This window comes from Delphinus delphis, chromosome 18 (assembly GCF_949987515.2).
Source record: "Delphinus delphis chromosome 18, mDelDel1.2, whole genome shotgun sequence".
In the NCBI taxonomy this organism is placed as follows: domain Eukaryota; kingdom Metazoa; phylum Chordata; class Mammalia; order Artiodactyla; family Delphinidae; genus Delphinus; species Delphinus delphis.
Window position 1 is genome coordinate 8,351,468 of NC_082700.1, and position 12,379 is coordinate 8,363,846.

Below are 12,379 nucleotides of genomic sequence, written 5' to 3' on the forward strand. Positions count from 1 at the left end.
ACCAAACCAGTTGACCACGTTAGTTTCAAGGTGTTAGTTTCAAGTTGCAAGGCAGAATGCCCGCAAAGGTCACAGAGTTTCCTTTCCATTTGCTGAGTGGAGGCTGCCATCACTGATAGGTCACAGCTCATTTGCTAGACCTCTGACTTCGCCGCCAGACAGCTGACCTTTTCAAGAAGCCGTTTGCCAGGTAGAGCGCAGGATGGAAGGGGTGGGTAGGAAGCGGCGCAGGGTTCCCGGCACTGCTGCTCGGTACACGCCCACCACGGGTTCTTTCCTCGTCTCCGCAGCCATCTCTCATCTCCTTCGTCCAGCCAACTTCCAGTCGGCTGCCTGCCAGATAAGGAATTTAATAAAGACAGATGTTTGTTCTGCGTGTGTAGTTTGAAACAGAAAGGTAGGAGGAAATGTAAAATGTTTCCCAAAAGCTTGTAAAAAATCTTGAATAGTTTGGGAAGTAATAATAATTAGGCTTGCGATTTGCATAGGTATTCATTCTTAAGAGCAAGTTGTGTTTGCTCTATGGCATCGCACTAATAAAACAGAAATTTCACACAGTAACCATCACTTTTATTACCCGTGTGCCACATCTGTTCAATTTCCTCAGTCTTCTGAACCTAATGATATTTTGGATCTCTCCTCCCTGGTGCTATTAGCGGTGGATAGGAGGGGCTCCTTCGTAATTCTACACCTGTTCCAGTCCACACCCATCAACTTGCTAAGCTTCCCAGACAAGTGCGGGGTAAAGCATGAGAACATCTGAATCTGGGGTGGAGACGCAGATGGCTGAGGCTGGGCTTGGCTTTTCAGATTTTGTGAAGAAAATCTAATGTATTTCCTACCATGGCAGTTGATGACGGCAATTTATATTCCAGGACGAAGAACAAACTAAATTCATCTCAGAATGATTGTAAATCATCGAGACGGAGTAGCCTGCCGCCTGAACTACTCATAGGAAATGACATTAAAGGAAGACTTCAGAGAAACATTAAAAACTTGGAACCCGTTCACCTGAGGCGCCCGAAAAAGAGACCATCCATATTTCCAGGTAGGATTTGTTTTTGTGGATGCCTGCCAGTTAAAAAAAACACACCAAAAGCAACAAGGACTGTATTTCGTTTGTAATGATCAGATGTGTTACATTTAAAACGAACTCGGGACATGTTTGAGTATAAAATATAGAATGATTCTTTCATCTGAAAGCACCCCCATCTTTTTTTCTTTTCTTTTCTTTCTTTATTTTCATATCTTTAAGGGTCTGGAAATAGGCGGCTGTTTTATTCTCAGGCAGCAGGATCAGGGAACCGCTTTGCTTGCAGTCCTGGAGAATGCCATGCTGCATTTCATTCTCTGGTGTGTTTTCTTTATTTTGCAAGATTATGGGATTGTTGAGTGAAGCTGATATTTGTGTGCCCCAGAAATTAACACCATTAAATACTCGAATGCATGCTTCAAATTCCTGTCTTGCATCAGAGCCTGAAACATTTGTAGTAAAGGGCTCAATTAAACAATGTGGATGGTGAAATGTATTGGAGCACAGAAGACTCAGGGATTTCAATCTTGATAAAGAGACTCTGATGGCAGCTTTAGATGTCCATGCCTGGTATTAGAGGTGTGTAAGCTTGTAGAAGACGCCTGTGATTGTGAACTCTCACGGAGGTGTCACTGGTGGGTGTGTGGTCACTGGAGAGGATGAATTATTTAGTCAACTTATTTCACTACCGTTTGCATTGGAATCTCCTGGAGAAACTGAAAGTGGCCTTTTTGTTTGTGATTGATTGATTGGAGTCTTTAAGGAGGATAGATTAGACACAACTGCTGAGGGCTAACTCTGTGATGATAGAAAATAAACAAGAATAATTCATTCAAGCTTTACTTCATCATGAAAATGAAATGAACCCCCCTAACAGTTGAGTTTTTTTAAAAAATATTTATCTATTTATTTGGTTGTGCTGGGTCTTAGTTGTGGCAGCTGGCTCCTTAGTTGCAGCTTGCCAGCTTCTTAGTTGCGGCATGAGAACTCTTAGTTGCGGCATGCACGTGGGATCTAGTTCCCAGACCAGGGATCGAACCTGGGCCGCCTGCATTGGGAGCGCAGAGTTTTATCCACTGCGCCACCAGGGAAGTCCCACAGCTGAGTCTTTATATGGAGGTGGGAGCTCAATGGATTCTTGTCTAGACTGTGTCCCTAAATGGTACTCCAAGCCACCTCACCGACCCCTGTGGCCTTCAGGTACATTATTTTTTCTGCCTATTTCTGCTGCCATTCCCCTTCTTGGGGACAGCAACAGGAGATGGACTCTTAACATCCTCCCTATCTGCTAGGGTCTCCAGTTGACAAGGTAGAGAGTTGTCTGCCCAAAGTTTGAACAATAGTGGCTACTTTTTTTTCTAAATTCCCTTTCACATGAACCACAACTTCATTGTCATGTAGGTCTCACTAACTTCTTTTTACAGTGGTTGACTTAGAAATGCCACCAGGCTGCAAATCCCACCACAGCTCCTAAACATCAGCTGAAAACAGAAATGTACATAGGTTGTGATAACCATTCCTATGTTATATGCTGTGTGGTTACACATAAAGAGTGGATATAATGTGGGACCTGAGCGTCAGAGAAATTAAGACGCAACTCAAAATTAGTAACTGGCAAAACTACGGGTCAGACATGGGTCTTTTAACTCCAGTGTTGAAGCTGTTTCCCTCTGTTACCCTGTGCTGCGTTGTCAACTGTTGTTCTCATTTGTCTGATGAGATGTAAGATTGAAGACATGTCAGCGTTCCGATGTGCATTCACTCTGACCCTTACATACACACAGTCAACTTTATCCTCTCTCTCAAGTCTCCTGTTTTCAGTCCTGCACTGAGTGATTGAATGATGGGTTGATCAGCTCATTCATTCACTCATGAAATATTCATTTAGTTCTTGCGCTGGTCTAGGGTGGACCTTGAAGAACCGAGCTACATGGTACTCTTGTGTTCTTATCTCCCGTTTCTCCTCTAAGGGCCGTCTCACACTGCAGATAGTTATCTACCCAAAATGCAAATATGTTTGGGTCATTCCCTTACAATTCTTCGGTGGCTACCCTCGCTCTTCAGATAAAGTCCAGACTCCTTAAAGTGAAGTACACGAGACTGCCTACCTGGCCGCTGCTTCTGTCCCCGGCCCATCTCTTTGCTCTCCTCCCCTTGCAGTCCTGCAAACTCAGCCAACTTTAGATCCCCGTGGTCCATAATGCTTGCTCTTCTAGGGTAGGTGCTATATAACCTACCTGCGTAGTTTCACCCAACTAATTCCTACCTTGGCTTCAGGTGTCAGCTTGACAGCCCTTGTAGGGAACGTCTAGGAAGCTTTCCTGACCCTCCCATCTGGGTGGGGTCCATTCTCCATCCTTCTCATAACACCTGGACTTTTCCCTATCACAGCACGTATCACATTGTATTGTAATTATCTGTTTACTTGTCTGTATCTTCCACTGGCCAGTGAGCCAGGGACCATATTAGTTTTGTTAACCATTGTGTCCCTTGTACCTATCACAATGCTTGGCACATAGCATGAACTAATAAATATTTATTCAGTTGACTCAAATCGTGATGGACAGAATGAACCCTTGGCATGCCTTGTATGCTCTGCTTTCTTCCACTTTCGCATCCTCCCTCACCTCCCAACGCACACACAGGTGCACACACACACGCCTGTGTTCCTGTTATGCCCTTTCTTCCATTCTCCACCTGGGCTCCGAGGCCTAATTCAAGACTTCTGTCTTCTGTAATCACGCAGTCTTCCCATCTCTTTGAGTTCTCCTTTCATGCCTACCACTCACCTCCTTGGCCTCAGTACTGCACAAAGAGTCCTTCCCTTTCTTCCTGGGATTGTGTTCAATTGTCTTAGGTTGTGAGTGGGTTCGGTGGTCACTTTGTGGCAACTAAGTTTCTATTTGTATAGAAATTCTTTGAAAACAGGGGCAATATCTTATATGGCCCAATTGTATCCGAGAGGGAATTGCACATAGTAGGTGGTCAGTTAACATCTGGTGGTAAATTAACTAATTTGCTGTGAGGCTGTGTCCATCCTGTGGGGCCTATCTGATTCTAGCTCCAGGAAAGAACTAGTTGGCAGTAGAGACTATCAAAAGGGAAGGTCTTTATACTGATTTTCATCACCATATAGGAACTCCTGGTGGGGGAAATGCAGGTACCCCTTGTCTCAGTGTGTAATTCATTTGTTAAAACATGTTAGGATTCTGCTATATGCCAAGATCATTCTAGACCTTGGGAAGAGAGCACAAAATAAGACAGTTTCTTATGTGGCTGATGGGAAAGAATTTTCCTAGCAGGATGCCTTGCATATTGTGCAACCCGACAAATACCTCTTGAGAAAAGGGGTGAAGGGGGTACCATACTCACAGCAGTGAATCTTAAAAATCAAAACCAATACATTTAAAAATCATATTTTTTATGATTTTTACAAAAACATCAAAAACTAACTGTTTTTCTTCCCTTGAAGAAGCCTCAACAGTAGAACTAGTTTGAGTTGCTCAGTTGAAGTTCTTCCATCTCGGCTTCACCAGACCAGGCATTAAGAGTGTAGGTAGGTCTCTAGCGGGCAGCTAACCTTGCTTCCTTGTCCTCCTGAAAGAACTCCAGCAGCTCCAGAGCAGAGGGCTGAGCTCCGTGAAAGAAAGCAAAGGAGGAGAGAGATGTGGTCCTTACACATACCACATCCATAGGCACGTCAGATTGAAATGAGCATCTCATCCTGCACCTAGAAGAAAGTGGGGCTCAGGTGCCAGGTGTCATGGGTTGTTCACTCAGCACTCGTAAGCAAGCAAGTTGGTGTGTCTGATCAGCTCATTCTTAAAATATCCTACTGATTTTACAATCATCTGTTTGAAAAGCGAGGAGCCATCTGCTTGGAGGAAACAGGCAGTTCCACGCACTTCCTTGTTGCTTAGTCAGAGGATGAGTGTGGGACCTCGAGGAGGAGGGCCCTCTGGTCAGGACTCACATGGCAGATAGGCCAGCACGTAAGCTAACCTCCATTCTCCTTTTTAAGTTGGTTCTGTTCCAAAGGGATTTTTTTTTAAAAAATCCTAAACAATCTAAAAAAAATTATTTAAAATCATTTTAATAAAAAAACAGATTTTGAACATTTTCTAAAGTAAAACTCCTTTTTTTTTTTCTTGCTGTATGTAGGATTTTATTGGAAACACAGGGAAGTAGTAAGAACACTGGCAGCTAGATGGTTCCAGCCTCCCTGAGGGTGGCCAGAAGGATACAGTGCAGCTGGGCAGTTGGGTTCGGGCTCCCTCCTGGGCGCCTGGTTATCCCAGGCACAGGGAAAGACACTCTGTAATTAAGCCCGCCTCCTCCAGTTGTGTGCTCGATGTTAGAATTCTGTCACTCTGCGGACTTTCCTGGCTTCGCCTTCCAATGCAGGGGGTGCGGGTTCGATCCCCGGTCGGGGAACTAAGATCCCACATGCCTCGCGGCCAAAAACCAGAACATGAAACAGAAGCAATATGGTAACAGATTCAATAAAGACTTTAAAAATGGTCCACATCACCCCCCCAAAAAATTTGTAAAGAATAAAAAAAAAAAAAAGGAATTTTGTCACTCAGAATCCCTGCTGAGTAGTGATTTGATGACGTTTCAGCAGGGCCTTTCAGGGACAAGGAGGACGGGGGAGGACCTCCTTAAGGTCGCACCGTAAACAGTGCTTCCTGGGAGTGTGTGCAGTTGGATTCAGTGGCTCCTCTTGGTGATGACAGGACCCATGTTTCGTACACCTGGGTGTCTTTGATGTGGGAGGTGCCCTGGAGGTGGTGAGGTGTGCAGGCAGGGTGGCGGCACGTGAGAAGCACCATGTCATGGCCTCTCCGGAGCCGCGCCCCCGTCCATCTGGTGGTGTGACTTCCTACCACGGCTGCTTCCAGAGGTGGCTGTGCTCAGGGCCTAAGACAAGGGAGCCTCAAAGGCACGAGTCTGAACTTGTCCTCTCATGAAAGGATTTCAAGACAAAGGATTTCACCAAGGAAGTATCTACCTCACAACTGGGTTCACGTTCTGATCCCCCATCTTACTAAACGTGTAATGGACGAGTCACCTGATCCCTGGGAACCTGTTTATTTCTTCATCTGTGAAATGGGAGCGAAAACACCAGTGTCACAGGGTTACCTGAAATGCAAATGAGATAGTCCGTGAGGATGAAATGATACACAGCTGGAATTGACTGTGTTCGCTTATTCTTTGTTGATATCAAAGGTTTTGTTTCACATAATTTGTACTTTACATGGGTGGGTGGTAAGTGTAATTGGAACACTTTTGCAAATCTTCATGGATGGAAAGTTATCCTAAGTCGTCAATCAAACCCTCTGCTAAGGTAAATTATTATTATTATTACTTTTTTTTTTTTTTTTTGCGGTATGCGGGCCTCTCACTGTTGTGGCCTCTCCCGTCGCGGAGCACAGGCTCCGGACGCATAGGCTCAGCGGCCATGGCCCACGGGCCCAGCCGCTCCGCGCGCGGCATGTGGAATCTTCCTGGACCGGGGCACGAACCGGTGTCCCCTGCATCGGCAGGCAGACTCTCAACCACTGCGCCGCCAGGGAAGCCCTGCTAAGGTAAATTCTATATAATGAGACACCACTAAAAGACCTATTAATTTTCCATGAAAAGAGGGTAACATGGAAGCTCTTCTTAATAAAAATAGCCATATATTTTCTCAACATGACCTCATTAAACTTGAGAGTATTGTCATGTCAGGCCTCTGAAAATTGTTCTGTATTAGAAACAACACTATCTGTGATTTCAAAACTTACTTGTGGCCTTGTGTTCAATGATTTTGCCTAACTTTGTCTAACACCTTGCTTTGGGAAATTCAACTTAGGCTTTTTTTTTTTTTTTTCGGTTGCACCTCGTGGCATGTGGGATCTTAGTTCCCCAACCAGGGGTCAAACCTGTGCTCCCTGTAGTGGAAGCACAGAGCCCTAACGACTGGACCACCAGGGAAGTCCCAGCTTAGGCTTTTCTTTGAACTAAAAGTTGGAATAGGATGGTCGTTCATTCACAATTACATATGATGTATAGCTTATATGTAAGATTAAAAATGAACTCACCACTTGAAATGAATCTTTTTAAATATTAGGAGTATTTAGACTTCCAAAAGTTTTGAAAATCAACGTTTGACATTTTGATTTAAAATATTTATAGCATTTCTTACTCAAAAATACTAATGCAACAAAGACTGAGGTATCCTGTTTCCTTAAATAATCGTATTTATTTTATGGATAAGTTTATTCAGGGAGGTGAAATTTCTGTTCTTGTTTTGCTTTGTTTTTTTTCTAAAAAGAAACAAAGCCAAAAACTTAATGAGGATATTAATGGTAAACCAGTTACTTTTAAGAAAAACAAAAATGCTAGTACTAGTCACATGTGTGATAACCAAAGGGAAATATGTTTTACCTTTATGCAGGGACACAGAATAAGCAGAAGGCATTAGATTTACGGCTTGACTTCAGGCTTTTCCTCCTTGTCATAAAAAAATAAATAAATACAAATATACGGTTCTGAATGCAGGACTTACGATATAAGTATATTGAGAAGTGGCTTAAATGCTCCTGTTCTAAAAGCAGTTCGTTTCCATTTGCTGATCTATAGCAAATGTATAACTTTTCAGATTTGAGAGCTCCCACACACTTTTCTTCCCATTCTTAAATCTAACACTCTAAGGTCTAGTAGTGACATCTAGACCATGAAAAGATTGTGTTTTTACATCCACATAACTTTATATTTACTCAAGATAGTTCAGTGATAATTTTAAGCATTTTAATTGTTTTCATAAATAATGTACTTTTAACAAATATTTAGCAGGGGATATGGCCATCCAGTCACTCAGTTATGCAGAGAAATGACCATACCCCAACATTCTTTTGCTTCAGATACTCTGGGACTCTGTACAGAATGTTTACCTTCAAAGTTTAATTAGAATATCTCCAGCATTTCTTTAAAATCTAGGAGCTTAAACAGGTAGTCATTTTTGGGTGACATGCCTGGAAAAACTCTCATTACAAGATGGTCGGAGTGTTTTAGGTCACGACTTCCAAACCTTTCCATCCTAAGTGGGGCATGAGTTAATTTTTTTGTGCCGAACAATAGATTGTCAGATTTACCTTTGAACATCCTGGGAGTTCAGAGCACAGAGATGGAGGAACTACAAAGGTGGTATGTACTTTTGTCAGTAGATCAGATTTCTCCACGTTGCTCCCTCAGCTATCAAATCATGCTCTTCTCTCCCACCCTGATACTTAAGAAAGACTAAGTCATCTTGATGGATAATAAATACTGGATGGCGTTTTGGAGTAATTATGGGCCAGAAAGATTCAATTCAAAGAAACATTCTTTAATTTTAAGTATCAAAATAGTGCCCAAGGATAAATGGAAGATATGCATATGGGAAGGACTACAACATCTATTCAACAAAAATCTAAGCTATCTTGCTGAACGACTACTAGATGCAAAATGCTGCGGAGGACAGGTTGATGGTTAAGACATTGATACACAGCAATTTGTTCTCCTTTCTAATTTTTTACTAGGAGAGCAGGGTGCACTAATTTGGGTGTTCACGCTTCTCTGGCACAAGTGTTTAAGCTCTGTGTTGCACCAGCTAATGGCAATACTGACCGTGTCATCTGGCACAGAAACCCTAATTGGCAGTGAAACATCTCCCTACAGGAAAGTCCCAGGGGGTCTTAATTGTCCTCTGCATCAGGGTTTCTTTGCTGGGAGATTGTTTACCTTTTGTAAATTGTGACTCTTCTGCACCCTCTAAAACACTTCTGGCCTGATCAGCCTCCTGGACTTGAGTTTTTTCAGCTGAGGAACCTGAGCACAATGAGGAAAGAACACCAGGGTCTGGTGACGGCCCTGAGTTCAGATCCAGCTCCGGGAAGGACAGGTGGAAGAAAGCCACGCCCCTCCCTAAACTCTGGGCCCCTGGGCAGGGCAGGCAGATCCTGGGGCACTGCTGGCATCTCCGTGCTCCCCTTCAGGCCACACTCCACTGACCTCCCTCATCTGGGCTGGAAACAAAATAAAGATCAAGCCTCCTGGACGCCAAAAACAAAAACAAAAGTCAGTGAGAAAGAGTTATAAGTCGAGTGGTCCTCCCCGGGGCCCAGCTCAGGAAGGGTTTCCAGTCTTCTGAGATTTTCAAATGCTTATACAACTAAGGGACTATTAACTGAGCAACTTAAGGCATTCATTTTCAATTAACTGCACAAATGCAAATTACTGGAGAAGTTTTTTCAGAATCCACAGGCACCAGCCCTGGAGATTTGATTGAGGAAGTCTAGGCTGGGGCTGGGCTTCTAACCGCTTTGTGAAAATTATCCCCAGGTACATGGGACGTTTGTCCCATCCCCTAGTTGAGAACTGCAGACTTAAAGGAAGTGGAAAAGATCCTCAAAGATCAAAGTCATTCTTAAACTATCCCCGATTCACATGTAGGAAGCAGTAGGCATCTATTCATGGCAGGCCCCCGGCCCTGCCTCTTGCCATTCAGTCCCCTCTCCCACACACCCAGCCATCACCACCCTCAAAGGTCAGTGTATTCTTGGGCAGGAAGAGAACCTGTATTTTCTCTCCTAATAGTGCCTGGATTTGAGTTCCATTATATATAGGCCTCCTCCTGGTTCCGCCTCATAATCTTACACACTACCATCTAGGTCTTTGTTGTAACCCCTGCTCACAGCAGAGGGTAAAACACTAGAACTGTTTCTGCCACCTCTTGATCAATTTTTAAAATGTTAACGATGTGCTGAATGTTTGTGTCCCCCCCACCCCAGAATCCATTTGTTGAATGATCCCCAGTGGGATGGCATTTGGAGATGGGGCCTTTGGGAGGCAGTTAGGTCATGTGGATGGAGCCCTCATTAATGGGATTAGTACCCTTGTGAAAAAAAGACAGGAGAGAGATGATCTCTCTCGATTTCTCTCTCTCTGTCTGCCATATGAGGACACAGCGAGAAGTCAGGAAGAGGATTCTCACTAGACACCAAATCAGCCAGCACCTTGATCGTGGACTTCCCAGCCTCCAGAACTGTGAGATGTAAATGTTTGTTGTCAGAGCCACCCGGTCTATATTAATTGGCTATAGCAGCCTGAATTGACTAAACCAATTGGATGAATGAGAAATATTTGAATCCGTAAGAGAAGAAAAACTCTTAATACAACAAACAAGTAATATAAGAAAATATAGAAATGTTCAGTGAATGAAAGTTGATGAATATCACGCACGATACTTAGTGCTGCACAGAAATTGCATTATTCGGAAATAAACTATAGCGACTTATTTTCTTTGGTTATTGAATCACATCCATCCAAAATAAATAGCAGTTGGGCAACTTCTCAAAAGAAATATTGCCAAAATGTAATTACTTTTAATAAAGATGCCACAAATTACTACATAATTATTTAAACAAAAGGCAGTGCAGTTTTGGAAGACTGTAAACATCCCGACGTTGTGACCTTGTACTTTGTCTTAATTTCTGCTGAATTAGAAAGGGCTTTGCTGTTTCAAATATACCCATGCTATTCAGTCCTTCAGCAAAAAAGTAGGTGACTAAAGTCTGTGTGCTTAACCATGCTTGACGAATGTTGATAATGATAGAAGCCATTTTATTGGTGGTAAATCAGCTTCTGATTTCCACACCAAACACTCCCAGAAGCACAAACATGGTTGGGCAGGAGGCAGAGAAGTGGTCTGGAATCATATCCTTCATGGACAAACTGAAATGAAAATGCAAAATCTCCATCAGTGGGGTGCTGGTTGGGCGTAAGGGGGTACAGAGGAAGCCCAGAAGGCATTTATCTAACATGCTCAGAAGAGGGAACTTAAGAAAAAAAAAGCAAGCAAAAAGAAAATAATGTTACATCCGTCCCCCACAGCAGGAAATTTGCGGGGTGGTTTTTATATTGAACATTTTACTGCTATGGACGGGGCAAAATGACTTGCAGAAATGAAACTGTTTGGTGCTTGCCTCTGTGGAGTGGGGAAGCTCCCTGAATGTCACCGAGATGGTGAAGAGGGAGGGTGGTGGCAGGAGTGTAATCCTTGTTTATTTGATAAGTAATGGTTCTCTCTTTAAAAGGCTCTTTTAAAGTTTCCCGACCTTGAAAATAATGATGAGTGAACAGAAGACTGGATAGAGTGAGATAGAAAGAGTGGAAAGTTTCTGTTCCATCCTCTCCCCGAGACAACAACGGATTCTATATCTCTATCCAACCACTGCCTCGGGGGATTGACTTATTGGAAATTGAAGCAGTGGGAGGGAGACAGAGCCAGCCGGGAAGAGTCCATTGGCTTCTCATTGTCACACTCCTCCTTGAAAGGCTCCCCAGCTCAGCCTGCATGTTATTGCTTTAAAACAGTGTTAGGATCTAGCTCAGTTGTATTTGCGCAGCAGAGATAGAAATGACCAACATATGAGCTGTTGATGTTCAGACAGAAGTCCAGCATTGCATGTTGCTTTCATTAAGTTGGAAAATACAGTGCGTAGAAGTTGATGAAAAATTTACTCAAAAATCCACCACACTCTTTCAGGGGCTATAGTAGAGGGGTACATATATGGTTCTGCTTCTTTAAAGTGTGGACATTTGAGATTAACACTGTAAAATCGATTAATATGTAATTGTTGTGCGCAAAATACAGATTAATCAGCCGTCTGGAATTCTGTCCCTGCTCTGGACCAGAGTGTTTACAGGCCTGGGATCTTGCTTACTGTACAGTACAGTTATCATCTTAACATCCCACATTGCTGTATGCTACTCATTGCTAAATGGAATGGGTCATAACATCTGTTTAAAAGCAGCATAATAAACTATTCCATAGTTTAGGACTTTAAGTTTTAAAAGTTATAAAATGTCATGAATTTCATCCCAAGTGGCAATATTTCTCCAATCAGTTTTTAAGGAATATGATTAGATGAGAAGTATACCTCACTTTCAAAATATTTTAATTTCATCATTGAGAAAATTGGAAGGACACCCATTTTAAAGTCGTGGGGATTCTTCAAGCTTCGATCTTGCCAATTCTGGGCATTAATGAGCTAATTCAGCTTTTTGGTCATCATTGCTATTGTTTTATTCAATGAGAGGGCATCTTAGAAGACTTATGATGTTTCTCCAAAAGTTGAATTCTTAATTCCTTGCTAATTATTCATCTTATAGATACGTCTTTGAGTCCTGGGATTTACTGTTTTTTCAGAGCTCAAACTGCAAAAAGTGCTTGGTGGTTGTGTTGTTGAAGAACTTAGACAAGCACTTGGCAGGGAGCACAGTGGAAAATCAGAGCATCCTTGAATTACGGATCTGAAAGAAATC

General features: G+C 42.8%; 1 protein-coding gene across 1 annotated transcript in view; it reads left to right on the forward strand.

Moving 5' to 3' along the window:
* The first annotated feature begins 843 nt into the window (after window positions 1-843).
* Window positions 844-12,379, forward strand: part of FRY (FRY microtubule binding protein) — a 328,357-nt gene continuing 316,821 nt past the window's right edge. The window contains exon 1 of the mRNA XM_059995989.1: window positions 844-1,048. Coding sequence (XP_059851972.1) covers window positions 844-1,048 — 205 coding nt within the window. The remainder of the gene's footprint in view (window positions 1,049-12,379) is intronic.